Below are 16,302 nucleotides of genomic sequence, written 5' to 3'. Positions count from 1 at the left end.
TACCTCAGAAATTGAGGATCCAGGTAGCTCACTATCCAAATATCGATTAGTAAACATGCAGTTGGGTGAGCCTTATGTGATCTTCGAGTGAGCAACAATTTGATGCCGCTATCTGTGTTCAGACAATTGGGGTTGCGTGAGCCGCGCCCAACAACGGTAATCTTACAGTTGGCTGATCGCTCCCTTGCTCATCCTGAAGGAGTGATTGAAGATGTGCTAGTTCAAGTGGGGTCTTTCATATTCCCTACTGATTTCATTATCCTGGACTACGAGCGTGATCAAGAAGTCCCATTTATTTTGGGGCGTCTATTCTTAGCCACGAGCCGAGCTATTATTGATGTTTGCGAAGGAAAGATGACGATGAGAGTAGGTGATCGAGTTCAGGTATTCAATGTTTATAAAGCACTCAGGTTGCCAGCCCACTATGAAGAGCTATCCATGATCTCTATAGTGGAAAGTGATGCCACATCATTAGTGCCCTATATGAGCCCTGTAGATCCCATTGAACGAGTGTTGATTGGGGATGAAGAAGATAGTGAAGATGAAATGATGGGAGAAATTGAGCAAGTACTGGATATGTCCTGCAGTTATGTCCATGGGTTTGGAAAATTTGAGGAGTTGGACAGGCCTGTCACTCTGACCCCTCCTAAGCCATCCATTGAAGAAGCTCCGAAGCTAGAACTTATGCCCCTTCCAGCGCATCTGCGCTATGCTTATTTGGGGAACTCTGAGACATTGCCTGTGATTATCTCGCCTAGCTTGACTAACACTCATGAAGAAAAATTGCTCAGAGTACTCCACGAGCATAAAAAGGCTATTGGGTGGACTATTGCTGATATCAAGGGAATTAGTCCATCGGTTTGAATGCATAAAATCTTCTTGGAGGATGGACACCGCCCTAGTGTGGAGCAGCACAGGAGGTGAAATCCCATTACTAAAGAGGCTGTGAAAAAAGAAGTAATCAAGTTGCTCGATACAGGTATCATTTTTCCTATTTCTGGCAGCAACTGGGTAAGCCCAGTTCAATGTGTGCCCAAAAAGGGGGGAATGACTGTGATTGAGAATGAGAAAAATGAGCTAATTCCTACTCGTACTGTGATGGAGTGGAGAGTCTGCATTGATTATAGAAGGCTCAACAAAGCAACCCGCAAGGACCACTTTCCACTTCTATTCATTGACCAAATGTTGGACAGATTAGCCGGGCATGAATACTATTGCTTCCTTGATGGTTATTTGAGATACAATCAGATTGTCATATGTCCAAAGGATCAGGAGAAGACCACTTTTACTTGTCCTTATGGTACTTTTGCCTTCAAGCGAATGCCGTTTGGTCTTTGTAATGCACCAGCCACTTTCTAGAGATGCATGATGGCTATTTTCACCGACATGGTGGAAAAATTCGTGGAAGTGTTTATGGATGATTTTTCAGTCTTTGGGTCTTCTTATGATGATTGCTTGAGGAATTTAAGCAAGGTGCTGGTCCGTTGTGAAGAAACAAATCTGGTACTGAATTGGGAAAAGTGCCATTTTATGGTGCAAGAAGGCATCGTATTGGGTCACAGAGTGTCAAGGAGTGGCATTGAAGTTGATAAGGCGAAGGTGGAGGCGGTTGAAAAATTACCTCCACCTATTTCAATGAAGGGTGTCCGGAGTTTCTTGGGACACGCGGGATTCTATCGGCGCTTTATTAAAGATTTTTCTAAAATTGCTACTCCTTTGTGCAGGTTGCTTGAAAAATATGTAACTTTCAACTTTGATGACGCCTGCCTCAAGGCATTCGAAGAACTCAAAAAGAAGTTGGTATCTGCTCCCATTATTGTGGCACCTGATTGGTCCTTACCATTTGAACTTATGTGTGATGCGAGTGACCATGCTATTGGGGCAGTGCTAGGCCAGAGGAAGGACAAGGTGTTTTATTCCATCTACTATGCGAGTAAGACTCTTGATGATGCACAGCTGAATTACACCACCACTGAAAAGGAGTTGTTAGCTGTTGTGTGGGCCTTTGAGAAATTTCGGGCATACTTGGTGGGAACGAAAGTCATAGTCCATACCGATCATGCAGCAATCAGGTATCTATTTACAAAAAAAGGAATCTAAGGCTAGATTGATGTGCTGGGTTTTGTTGCTGCAGGAATTTGATGTAGAAATACGAGATCGAAAGGGGACAGAGTACCAAGTAGCTGACCATCTATCAAGGCTGGAAAATCACGACCACGTGGAGGAGGGTGGCCAAACTAAAGAAGTCTTTCCTGATGAGCAACTTTTTTCTATCACCCAAGACCCTCCCCCATGGTACGCAGACTATGTGAATTATCTTGTGAGTGGGGTACTTCCTCCAGAAATTGAATCTGAAGCTAGAAAGAGGTTTCTACATGATGTGAACTTCTACTATTGGGATGAACCATATTTGTACAAGCAATGTGCTGATCAGCTGATGAGGAGGTGTATTCCAGAAAATGAGGTAGAATTAGTGTTGTATGATTGTCATGCATAACCTTATGGGGGCCATCATGGAGGAGATAGAACAGCTGCAAAGGTATTGCAATCCGGTTTCTTTTGGCCAACTTTATTCAAGGATGCCCATGCATTTGTTAAGAAGTGTGACCAATGTTAGAGAACATGAACAATCACAAGGAGGCATTGTTGATACCCAATTTTTTTCCGTAGATTTTTTATATATGTAAAATACTTTCAAAATAGTGCATATAAAAATGTATGCCCACATGTTTTAGTATTTTTCCTAATTTTGAAAGGATTTTTAAAATAATTTATTGCCCATTTTAGCAGTACAAAAACCAATAATTATTCCCAAAATTATTATTTATGGTGAATAACTTTATTTATTCTCATATTTATACCAAAATGTAGCTAGGGTAATTACTATACATTTTTACAAATTTATTTGGTATTTTAAAAGCCAAATTGTATATAATTGCAATTTTAGCCTATTTTCAGAATTAACAGCATTTTATAATTATGAAATTGGTTCCAATATTTTTAAATTAATATTTGTATATTATTCACTGATCCAGTACCTTTAATTTTTTTTCAAAATCAATTTTTACTATTTTTATAAATTAAAAGGGAAAAATTGGCTATTTAAAATACGGCCCCATTTCGTTTTAATTATGGCCGAAATTGATCCCCCTAATTGACCCAATTCCAAACCCTTAATAGACCAACCCAATTTCAATCCAACCCGCCTCTGACCCAACCAATTTAACCCGCCCGGCCCTCTCTTCTAATCCAGGCCGTTGATCATTTTGATCAACGGCCACGATCATTCCTTGCCTTTTTAATCCCCAAAGACTACCCTAATCTCCCTCATTCTCTTCAATCAGCCGCCTCTGAAATCCCCCTCCTCTCAAACTCTCTCGAAACCCTAGCCTCTCTCATCATCTTCAACCTCAAAACCCACCGGAAACCATGGCTTCTCCGGCCATGGTAACCTTATACTCACCCCCTGTTACTCCTGTGTGCTCGACATTTGAAGAATCGAGGCCAGACCTCGAAGGTCTTCATCCAGACCTGTGCCAGCTCGAAGTTTCACGGCCATCGCCGGCCTTGCTCCAGCGTATCCTAGTCCTATGAGCCTATCTCTGACCTTATCTGACTCAGATCGGACCTTTTCCAAGCCTTTCTCATTCTAGGGTTCTTCTGAAACTCTAACTATTCGAGGTTCTCTCCGATTTTTCTTAGATCTGTCACGTATCTATGCTCTACTTGGCTTTTTAAACGATTTCCCCAATTTTTCTTTCAAAAAATTACTTTTAAAATCACTTCTCTTTGATTTAGGGTTTTCTGAAATGCTTAAAATGTTTCTCCGATTTTTCGTTTCCTTTTCTTTGTGTGTATTTGTCTCCACTATGCCTTTATATTTTCTTTTCTACCACGCATGTTCATCTACTATGTTCTTGTGTTTTTCCTGTTATCACGCATGTTTTCTAATGTGTTTTCGATATTCCGCTCGTTCTTCTACTGTGTTTCTATGCTATGTGTTCACATGCTTTCCCACTATGTTCTGCTATTTGCCTTCCACTATGACCTGATATGCTTCGCCTACTTTCTCCCCCTTCTCTGACTAGATTCGTTCATACCAAAATCAGACCTTGTGATTTACTGGCCGTTAATTGATTGCCTTTCCTTAAATTGTACAACCGTGTACTGTCAAGACCTTGTCCTTAAATAAACCTCTATGTATTTACCCCTCTTGTATTGCTTTGAAAAGTGTTTGATTAATCTCTTTCCTTAATTAGTTTTACCCGTTTGAAATAAGAATCCCTTAATTAAAGGGAAACCTTATGTAATTGAATTTCAAACTATTTTCTTACCTATTTCTGCTAGCTTTCTACACTATAAAAGGCATGACCCTTTCTACACAATAGACACGGTTAATTCAACATTTTTACACTTTAGATTTCACACTTACAATCTCACAAAACTCATACTTGGGGCATTCTTTCTTCTTGTCTGCACTTTGGCTTTACAAGACTACTGCTTTCTTTTGCTTGATTACTTGAGACTGGAGTGTTCTAGTTTTGGTTTCAGCATCACCCCCAATGTGTTTTACTTACAGCCTTTACATCCATGTTTATTTTACTGTCTGTATGGAGTTAAATGTCAACTAGCATGTTAATTTTCTTTCATCTATTTCTGCTGTGAATCCTTACACCCCTTCTTCCCTCTATGTGCTTTGAGTTGTAGTTCAGAACATGACAATATGCAAGTTATTGTTCATGTTTTGACCTGATCCCTTTGGGGATCCTAACTCCCAAAACAATGTGTTCTAACGGGCTGGTGGGGTGTGCCAACATTTCCTATTGCTAGGTATGCCCACTAGTCTGTCTTTGTCACTTCCCTTTTCCCCTTATCATAATTCCTTCTATGCACTTACACTCACTCCTAGTTTCTAAGTTTTCCCCCCCTCCTGTGAGCCATGCCTTGGGACCTTGAGTTCCCTCTGAACTTGGACACTTGAGTGCTGGCCTTTCCACACTGCACTATGACTCAATCTTGCAATGTATTTGGGTGTGAGCACTGCCCGGAGTCCATGAGGCTCTTAGGGAACTCTGACATACCCCAAATGAGAAAGGCTTTGGATCTTGGTCTTTGGAGTTGATTTACTTCATGCTTCAGGCAGGAAACCTGAATCAGGCTCTCCTTGGTTGTAATTTTATTTTTTATGATGTAATTTCTTTATTTTATTTTGGTATGTAACAATTTTGTAATAAACTTCTGGGGTGATTAGCGAAAAAGGGAAGGGTAACCATGCATGCAAAGGGGTAGATATCATGTTCATAGGGAATATTTACACTTCTACACTCATGTATCATGTTTTCAGCTTTCACTTCTGCATCTCATATAGTGACCATGTCTATAGGTTTCTGCAGTTTTGCACCTTATATAGAGACCATGTCTATAGGTTTCTGCACTTCTGCATTTCTATAGAGACCATGTCTATAGGTCATTTCTGAAATGCTGCATATCATATAGATAATATGCCTATAGGACTTCCTGAATTTTGCATCTGCATCTGTCACTAGGCAAACCTGTTTATAGGTTTAAATAACTAACAACATTTTAGATACCATGCCTATAGGACTTCTGCACTCTTGTTTCGATTAAAAAAATATTTTAAATCAGTAACGCCTAGAAAGCATGCCTATAGGAACCATCAACTAAATCTGAATCCTCCATTCGCTTATGAGTCTAAAACCAGTAGCAACAATAACGACTGCAGAATTTATATTCCTGTAATTGACAATTTCTTTCCCTTAAAATCAATTTACTTCTTTTCTGAAACTAATAGATATCATGCCTATAGGTTTTCGTTTAACACTTAGGCAAGCCATAGGGTAACTTGTAAATTGAATCAAATTCTATTAACTACAACCAGCAAGCAGGCCTGATTCGGGCTTCTTATCTGAAATATGTAATAAATCAGTTTGCCACAACTCTTAAGTTTAATCAGACCCTAATCAGTACGTGTAAGACATGCTAAACTATATGTTTCACTTTGTTTTAAGGAGGTCTGTTTAAGCCTTTCTATCGGTTATGTGCTTCTCCCCAAATTTGCTATATATGTGTTTTGATTGTCGCCTTAGAATTTTGTCCTTTGAAACTATAAAACTTCACACCCCTTCCCTTTAGGATTAGTAGTCCCAAATACCTCCGGGCCTGATAGGATTGGGGCGGGTAATAGCATGCAATAAGTAAAACGAGACCATTCCGCGTTTAATACCTTTTCGGGGTGGGAAAGGGTAGATATAGATATGACGACCACGCGATAACACCACGTGTATAAACGGTTACCGAGGTGATCCATATTATTTATAAACCTAGGACCCTCCTCCCTTTACTCGTTTATTTTATTGAGAATTTCAAAACTGCTTCTTCTCAAATTCCAGCTTCTTTAACTTCTTTTAACTGCAATTACTTGCAACAATTATGTGAAAACCCCTCCCCCCCTCATATTTATAACTCCTATTTGTCTATTTGTTGTTTGCACTTAAAGTCACAATTATAGTATGGACGGGAACCACACTAGTGGATCTCGAGGGGTGCCTAACACCTTTCCCTCGGGATAATTTCAAGCCCTTACCCAATCTCTGGTTTTCTAAATCAAAATTCTTCTTAGTATCCTAATGCACTTAATCATTAGGTGGCGACTCTTCAATTCAAACCCAATTCCCAAAAGAAAACGAGTTGTCCTCCCAAATGTCATAAACCCGATTTCGCGAGAAAAAGGGGGCATCGACACTCTGGAGGTGCTTCCACTTGAGGCCGACCCAATTTCCACTACTGATCAGGAGATCCATGTCAATATCCAGGTTAGAGGAACATCATGCTGTTGGCTTTTATCCTTGGTTTATGCAAGTACGAATCTAGCTAATAGAAAAATCTTATGGAATAACCTAGAAACTATAGCTAAAAATCATACTATGTCATGGCTTCTTTGTGGGGATTTTAATGAAGTAACAACATCTTCTTCCAAAAAGTTTGGAGGAAGGCCAATAAATAATTCTAAAACTGCTGTCTTTCTACAGTGCCTAGACAATATCAATATGATTGACCTAGGGTTCATGAAACCCAAGTTCACGTGGACAAATAAAAGGAAAAAAAGGGGCCACCAAATCCTGGAACGGCTAGACCGCTTCCTTGCCAACCCGGACTGGGTAGGGACATAACCAGATGTGGTTATGTCTCATTTGCCACGCACGTACTCTGATCATTGTCCCGTCATCTTGAACTTAACAAAACCTATGAATAAATCCGCCCACATATTCCGCTTTGAAACAATGTGGCTAAACCACCCTGATTTTAACAATATAGTTAACTATCATTGGTCAAACAATAAATGCTACAGGAATGACATATCATCCTTTACGGAACATATGGAGACATGAAACAAGAGCACCTTTGTAAATATCTTCAAAAAGAAACAAACATTACAAAATAGAATATTAGGTATCCAAAATATGCATCCTACCCACAAAAGAAACTTTGACGTAGACCTTGAGGAATAAGTTATTTGCGAATATAATGGAATTCTAAAAAATGAAGAGGACGTTTGTAAATTAAAATCTAGAGTCCAATGGCTAAATGACGGATATACCAATACTAAATTTTTCCACGTGTTGTCCATCCAACGAAGCAGGAAAAATAGAATCATAGGGCTCAATGACTCTGTAGCCAACTGAACTTTTGACCTGCAGAATATACGGAGCATAATCTTAAACCACTTTACAGACATTTACACTAATGAATTACCCTTTTTTCCTAGACATGTTACCCATAATCCATGCACTCTCAATATCCTCAGTGACAGAGATAAAGAATTTCTTAGTAGAGATCTAAATACCCTTAAAATTCACAAAGCAATAAAGTCTTTTAAGCCACTCAAAGCACCCGGACCAGATGGTATTCACCAAATTTTTTTCCAGAAATATTGGGCGGACACAAGTCCCTCAATTAACAACACATGCTCACAAAATTTCCAAACCCCTACAATTGACCCTCAAATAAATAAGATATACGTATCTCTCACCCCTAAGATAAAAAAATCCACAATACATCTCCCACCATAGACCTATTAGCCTTTGCAATACGATCTACATGACAATTACAAAAATTATTGTTAATAGGATACACCCTTCCTTAACAAAATAATTAGCCCTGATCAGTGCAGGTTCATTCTGCGAAGACGTGCTATTGATAATGCAATAATAGTTGAGGAAGCTAATCACTCATTTAAAAAGAATTCAGGAGGCAACGGGAAAATGATGCTTAAACTAGACTTAGAAAAATCATTTGATCGCCTGGAATGATCGTTTATTCGGAACTCCATACATTCCCTCAACTTTCCTGTCAAATTGATCATACTAATTATGAACTGCATCTCAACATCATCTACCTCTATCATAGCCAATGGTCAATCGACAGATTTCTTTGAACCCTCTCGTGGCATACGCCAAGGGGACCCATTGTCACCGTATCTCTTAATCATCTGTATGCAATCAGTTACTAGGTACATTGACCATGCCGTTGAATTTTGTCAATGGAAACCTATAAAAATTAGTCGATCAGGACCCCCCATATCCCACCTCCTATTCGCAGATGACTTTATCCTCTTCTCTGAGGCAAATGCAACTAGTGATGCCTCTATCATAAACATCTTCAACTCAATTACCCAATAATCTGGTCAGTGGATAAACTTCACAAAATCAAAATTCTTTTCTCAAAGAATGTGGATAGCAACATCCAGAGCACGCTCTCCACAATGCTAAACATTAAGGCAGCAAACCATGTAGGGAAGTATCTGGGCTTCCCAATTACCAATCTACAACCAAAAGCTATGACTATCAATTTATGCTTGATAGAATGAATATAAGACTAAAAGGCTTGAAAGCAAAGCTCCTAATCCAAGCAGGAACAACCACCTTTATTCAGTATGTTGTGGAAGCTATACCAACACATTCAATGCAACTCAATTACCTACCTACGTCTACCAGAAAACATATAGACCGTATTCAACGGGACTTCCTATGGTGATTAACTACAGAAAAAAGAAGGGGACACCTTGTTAATTGGGCTACTATAACATCCCCAAAACAAGAAGGAGGCTTGGATCTTTTCAGTTCCAAGAGCAAAAACCTAGCTCTCCTTTGCAATATCATTTGGCGCCTCCACTACAGCCCAAACAGCATACGGGCACAGATGGTGAGTCAAAAATATCTAGCAAGACAGGAACACAAATATTTCATCACAAACACAACTGATTCTTATATGTGGAAGATCCTTGCTAAAGCTCACCCCTTCTTTTGCAAAAGGATTAACTTGGAATGTGGCGAATGGCAACCATATCAATCTTTGGAATCATCGCCCGACTGCCTCTAAGGGCTCTCATTCAAGGTCCACTAACAAATGCAGATTTGGGGAAAAATCTCTCGCACATATTACAATTAAACTCTTGGGATCTAAGCCAGTTATCCTTTGAACTTCCTGCAGACATTCAGTCACTAATTCACAGCACCTATCTACCATCTTTGAAGCTGCCACATATAACTTCTTCTGGAAACCAACCACTGATGGCTCCTTCACTATCAAGTCAACCTACTCTTTAATCAGGCAATGCCTATCTACACAAACATCAAGGGATTTCGAACACACTTGGATATGGAAAGCCAACTGCCATAATAAACTGAAACACTTTCTGTGGCTTTTAATCATAAAACGCCTACCTACAACATCCATGCTATACTACAGAAAAATAATTTCATCCCCTTTTTGTCCCTACTGCAATATTGTGGAAGATACAGAACACATCTTCCTCCATTGCCCACGAAACAACACCATCTGAAACACACTGCATATAGACTTTGATCCACCAAATTTCAATACGTGGGGTAAAAGAACTATGTACTTCTAATGGCTCAACAATTCTACCAAACCAAATCCAAGTCCCATTGTCCATTATCACCCACATTACCCTATGACATATCTGGTTACACCGCAATAATAATTTGTTCAAAAAAACTTCCGCAACCATCACTAGCAACACACCAATTGCCCACGCAATTGAATACCTCTGCCTCACAAACCAAAAAGCAGCTCAACATCAAACCACAAGAATTCAAGTACGGTGGGAACCACCACAACCAAACACCTATAAACTCAATATAGATAGTGCACACAGAAAAAACTCCAAGTATAGGCCATTATACTAGTGTGACATGGAATTAAACCAAATAAGGAAGACAGGCACTTTTGGGCCATTGGTCTAGTGTTTCCAAAGATTATTGACAATCCGTATCAAGTGCATGCAGAGTGTTTGCTAATGACGATAATCTGGGATTTAACCACGACTGAACCAATTAGCAAACTTGCTAACCCCAAAAATAGAAAAGCTGAAAAAGTTAAACGAAAAGAAATAAAACCAAGAAAGGGCCGGGCATCCAAATTCAAATGATTGTAAGTTGTAACATTAACATTTGGGCATTTGAAAAAAAGTCACAAAAAGTTACTACTACAATAAAAATTTGTCTGTTTCTAATCAGCTTTAAGAGCTTCAAGCAATTTTGGCCGATTTTCAATTTTTCCAATGGCTGCTTTGAGCTCTTGCTGGAGAATAGACCTTGTAGGTAATAAAACCATGTCATTCCAAACTGAACCAGGCTGCGCTAATTCATCTTTTGGGTAGAGTTCGTATATTGACTCTGCTTCTTCATTCACATTTCTTACCATTTCTAAACATTTGATGTCTTCCGGTTCCACCAACATCTTATTCTCTCCATCTTTCCATGCTATTAACTGCATTTAAATTTCGACAAAAAGTCAACGGAAGAATAAATAAAGATGATATGATTGGACTATTTATTTTCTGGAAGGGTTAAGGTGACAGTAAAATAATTTTCAAGAGCCGAATAATGAAAATTCATAGGTGACATTCTTTCCCTTTTAAAGTAGGTATGAACTTATTTAAGCTTATCACTTTGAATTTACAAAAGATTTAAGTCATAGTGTAGTTTAACCAATTATAGCAATTTTCATTGAGTTACCGAGTTGATGCTTATCACATAGATTTACCTGTTTCTGATTGTGTTAGTGTGCGGCACTTAAATAAAGGTAAATCCTTAGAACTCCAAAAAAAATTTCAATTTCATCTAGGAATATGCATGTCTACAGTACGTTGCACGTACGAATGATGTTAGTAGAACAGACCGCAGCAAATACAATAGAGATAAGAATATTGTTACCGTTGGTTTGGAGCCTAAAACGTTGGTGCAGTAGAGTCTGGCGTTATCAACAATATCACAGTACTTAGGAAATGCATTTGCAAATCTCTTGTGAGATTTGAGTTGAGGCTTCACTCTAACTGCCCTCCCTGTTCCTATAGCTCTCCTGCATAAATATTTCACAAGGAATAAGATAAAAGAATAAATAACGTTAGGGAATTTACATCGAAATTACAACAAATCACATGTGTATCTTAATTAGAAGTAATCTATATATATATATATATATATATATATACCTGATGCCTCTAACAACAGCTAGGTAAGGATCACATACAACTCCCACCAATTCAATTCTGTAAGGTTTAGTGATGTTAGCCTCTTCTCCTTGTTCCTGTTCAGCTTGTTCCCAATAATTTTCAGTAACTGTCCCATCCTCTGCAACCTTGTAACCTTCCCCCATTCGATACCGATGTTTGTGTACATTTCTTGCCATGGCTATTGTCTGCTCAACAAATGGCACCCATGATAAGGTTCCATCCATTATAACATCGCGCCCTTCGTTAAGAGCTGTGACTAGGAGGGAAGATGCTGCATCTGTTGAATTTTGATGTACCTGTTTATATATTATGAACGTTAAATTCAAACATTAGTATATTAGTAATTCATATAAACACATTGACTAAGCATTCGTATAGAGTAAAAATTGTTGTTACCAATTCAGCAGTTTGAAGCATGTCGTGATGATGACCTCTTGAGCTAAGGGCTCTGTAAATTACATCAGTTTCCTTGAAAGCATCTGCCTCTACCACCACTGCATTTGCAGCTGCTTCGGACCAAAAAGACCTGCCAAAAACATTAGTCAAAATTTGTAAATGAATTGCAAAGAAAGGAAATTAAAATAGAGATGAAATTACTACTGTTTGAGGATGTCTTTGAGGACAGTGGATTTGCCGGCACCCATGCCGCCACCCATGAGGAGGAGCACTGGACTTCGTTGACTGTGAGCCACAGGGACCATAACGTCTGTACATTTGGAGTCCCCATTTGATGAAACTGTTCCAATTGCCTTCATCTCCTCTACCAGTGTAGAAAATACCCTTGTCACCTTCAACTCCTTTGTTATCTTCTCGAATCTCTGCTTCCTACAATCACCAATATTACTCAACATACACTTTTAGTGAATGGGAATCTTGATTAAGTTGGCAAAACTGGATCCACAATTTAAATTCTATGACTTCAATTTTTAAAGTTTTTGTTTCATATATATCTAATATTTTTGCAATTTTAATGAATTATTACATATAATCTTGATTACGCGTCCAAATTTATGGGTTCAATTGAACTTGTTACATATATATATATATATATATATATATATATATATATATATATATATATATATATATATATATATATATATTACATTCACCCCTGTCTATAGGTTACGGGTTCGAGTCGTAAAATCAGCTGTTAATACTTGCATCAGAGTAGGATGCCTACATCGTACCCCTCAAATCCTGCGTGAACGAGTAATACTTTGTGCATTTATAGACTTTTAATCTTACTACATGCAGTGATGAAATCAGATTTTCGTATCAATTTGGGTTGTACAAGACTACAAGGGTTTGGGGCTAGGAATTAATTAAACATTTTACTTTCTATCTTAAATTAATGTGTGTATTTACTTTATTTTTCAAGGCAGTTGTTATACGTACACATTGTTTTTCTAGAAGAACTATATATATAAAAAAATGGTGACATTACTTGGTTGGAAGTGTGTGCCATGAATTGAGCTAATCTAGTACGCCTCTTCATATCTATCAAATGAGTTAAGATTTTCCTTAATTTGTCATAGTTTTACTAAAAGTTGATATGCCTAATGCCATCTACCTCAAAGAAAAGAAATACTAGCTAGTAAAATAATCGTTTTGGAGGAGAGTCGCTGTCTTTACAAGTTGCAATCTCAATAAATGCCATCCCTTCTCTACATTTTTTCTATTCCATTATTTAAAACATGCCATATCTCAAAAAAGTTAGAAAAACAAGAAGAATACTTTTAACCAAATAACTACTGTATGCTTGAAGAAAATAGCAAAAAATTAAGATATTATATTATTTTGTACTAATAACTACTGTATTTATTTAAATCCTTAAATTTTTGTTTTCAGATTACATGAAAGTTTCAAACATGCTGTTTGGATTCTCAAACCCTCCTTTCAGATTGACCACACAAAATAAAATAAAAGTTTGATTTTTATAATGCCTTCTGTTAATATAACTCGTAAAATAAATGAAATTATTGTCTGAATAAGGTGAAATAGAATTGGTGGTCGTCGATTTCAAATCCCACCATGTAAGAGTATTGACAATAGGCCTAACAAAATTGACAGAAAATACTTCTGCTCGAAACAACAATCCAGCAGTATAATTTCCGTATCCCATTTTCTTCACCATTATTAATTTGTTTAAATAAAATGTAATAATACTACTCCAATAAAATATAGTAAAAGTTAAGTATTTCAAAATACGTTAACAAAATTGTGATAACAGCTTTATATTTAACTTTAATTTAAAGCAGACAATAACACGAAATCCAGGAAGAAAATACTATAATAATAATAATAATAATAATAATAATGTGATGTTCACTTATTTTAAAGTGAATGAAATAATCACCTTGTAGCTGCGAGCACCAAATCCTTGAGTCTTTTCTGATCAGAATCAACACTTAACACCTTCAACAAAAAAGACGTTGACCTTTAATTATTAGGTTGTGGTTTATCAAAAAAAAAAAAAAAATTGATATAATTTGATTTTCTCTATATATTTACAAAGAAAATGAAAAATGAACATCAATAGATAATATATACCTGACTAATGAAGAGAGAAGCTTTACTCCAATGGAAAGCAAAATAAGCAAGAATGCATCTCTCTAATTCATTCTCCAACTTTACATACAAAGATTCAGCATCTTCTTCATTAGCAAAGTATTCAAATATGGTATTATCACAACCTTTGGATCTCCTCAAATATTCTTGTACTAGCTCTCCTAAGCGAGGACACTCATTTTCATCTTTAAACCCCACTTGCCTTGCTACACAATATAAAAACCTTCAAATAATCAACAACATAAAATAGAAAAAATAAATAAATTAATCGAAAAGAACAAAGTACTGACCAACATAATGGGAAAACTTTTCGAGTTTACCACCACGACTAGATTCACTTCTGTCCAAAATAGGAGTAAGGAGATTTATATTTATTTGATCATTATCATCAACTTTGGAAGATTTGGATTTAGATTTAGAAGATTTGTGAAGATGCATGGCGAAAGCAGATATAATTCCCACCAGACTTGCAACCAATATATGTGAAGCAACCACTTTTCCATAGCTATCTGCATAAGAAAATTTATATATAAGAAACAGAAAAGACTTTTTGTAATCATATACAGACAACATATAGTGATGATATTTTGACAAAAGACGAGGTCAAAATTCAAACTTTAGAATTAATGGGAGAGAGGGAAGGGACTTAGTGGGTTACATTTCAGCATGTTTTGTTTCTGTAGAAGAAATAGTCTTTCAACAAAGAGTTGAACTTTCTTTCTTTCTTGGTTTCTGCCTTTTCAGTTTGGACTACTCTGAAATTTTTTTGGGGAATTAATGGAAGAGTGGATAAAATAGATATAAAGGCATTCTGCTTTTCAGAGTCAACTGATCCTTGGATGCTGCATATATATCTATATATTTATTTAAAGGTGAGGTGGTGGTGGACCTGAAAGAAATAAAATATGAATTTTATTTTCTAACTACCATAATATTCCAAGTTGCAACTACTACCATTTCACCATAAATTGACTACTCTCGTTTTTTCCATTATGATAGACCTTTATTTACTGACCACATGTAATTTATCGTAAAGTATACTTTAGATATTTGAGCACAATAAGCAAATATATATATTACAAGTAGTAGTAAGTACATGTTTCATTTTTATTAAATGTAGTATCAGGCAAGCTTGCACGTACCTCGATTAATTCTACGGTTTACTTGCTATCTCTCACCAAAAAAATTTATCAAGTAACTTTATCCACCAAAGCTTGAACATATGGGAAGAAATCACCCAATGTTTCTCGTCTTCTGAAACCTCATGGTCCCCAACCAACTTCATTTTGAAAAGACAAAAAAAACTACATTTAAAAGTCTTTGACGTTTGGCCAAAATGCTATATTTTTAGTACATTACTCGCCTTACATGTTCTTAGTTTAGTGATTAATTGTGCGACGTTTGAGCTAAATTATGTTGTTTTATGTGTAGTAGCATCGGAAGACAAGGACGAGTGAAAGTTGCACAAAAAGAGGACAAAAATACGAGAAAAGAGCACAAAAGCATGAAGTACTCAAGCCTGGCTATAGGCCAGGCGTAGCCAGCTCTGTAGCCAGCTTGGCCGTGCTGCAGGCTAGGCGTAGCCAGCTTGGCCGAGCTATAAGCCTGGCCTCACGAGGTCTGTAGCCCGATGGTCAAGAGTTTGCAAATTAAAATATTACGACCCGGATTTAGACTCAAGGACTTCAACCCTAGCCTATAAATATGCCCTAAACATGTTTAAAGGAGGGGGACGCTTTTTGAGAGGAGATTCGACCTAAGGAGGCAAGAACACACAAGGAGCAAGGCGGAGAATTCTTCTACGAGTTTTTCACTTTCTTCTTCTAATTTTTCATCATTGGTTATGAATATTAGTATTGTAGTTTTACATACTATTATGAATAGCTAATTTGTTATCTAGGATTTTGATGGAACCTTTTGTAGGATAAATTCTTGTTATATTTTTATATAATTGAGTTGTTGGATTTCTCTACTTGTTCAACTACGTGTTTATTGTTGTTGATTGAATGGCCATCAATTGACTGTGCCTATTTAGTGTGTATTGCTTGAAAAGAAGTACATATTTAGGTAGTTGTTGAACAATATTGATCCTAACGTATGTGAGGAACCAATACAGAGGGTTTAAATGTGGGATTAGGAATAATGAAACTTTGGTGCGATCTTAGTGAACGATG

General features: G+C 37.2%; 1 protein-coding gene across 1 annotated transcript; it reads right to left on the bottom strand.

Moving 5' to 3' along the window:
- Positions 1 to 10,433: 10,433 nt before the first annotated feature.
- LOC109210966 lies at positions 10,434 to 14,950 on the bottom strand. Its single transcript, XM_019374450.1, has 9 exons — positions 14,787 to 14,950; positions 14,419 to 14,637; positions 14,111 to 14,334; positions 13,917 to 13,975; positions 12,158 to 12,382; positions 11,954 to 12,083; positions 11,537 to 11,853; positions 11,259 to 11,403; positions 10,434 to 10,812 (listed from the first exon to the last, which is right to left on the bottom strand). The coding sequence occupies exons 1-9, from the start codon at positions 14,794 to 14,796 to the stop codon at positions 10,552 to 10,554; spliced, it is 1,590 nt and encodes a 529-aa protein (XP_019229995.1). The 5' UTR covers positions 14,797 to 14,950; the 3' UTR covers positions 10,434 to 10,551.
- Between the last annotated feature and the right edge of the window lie 1,352 nt (positions 14,951 to 16,302).

The sequence above is a fragment of the Nicotiana attenuata genome, unplaced genomic scaffold (assembly GCF_001879085.1).
Source record: "Nicotiana attenuata strain UT unplaced genomic scaffold, NIATTr2, whole genome shotgun sequence".
Lineage (NCBI taxonomy): Eukaryota > Viridiplantae > Streptophyta > Magnoliopsida > Solanales > Solanaceae > Nicotiana > Nicotiana attenuata.
This window is presented reverse-complemented; position numbering and strand designations above follow the sequence as displayed.

Coding starts and splice junctions, on each gene's coding strand:
- LOC109210966 (XM_019374450.1), bottom strand. Junction 14,335..14,418: donor AAAGTTTTCCCATTATGTTG/GTCAGTACTTTG, acceptor TATATTGTGTAG/CAAGGCAAGTGGGGTTTAAA. Junction 11,404..11,536: donor GCTGTTGTTAGAGGCATCAG/GTATATATATAT, acceptor ATATTTATGCAG/GAGAGCTATAGGAACAGGGA.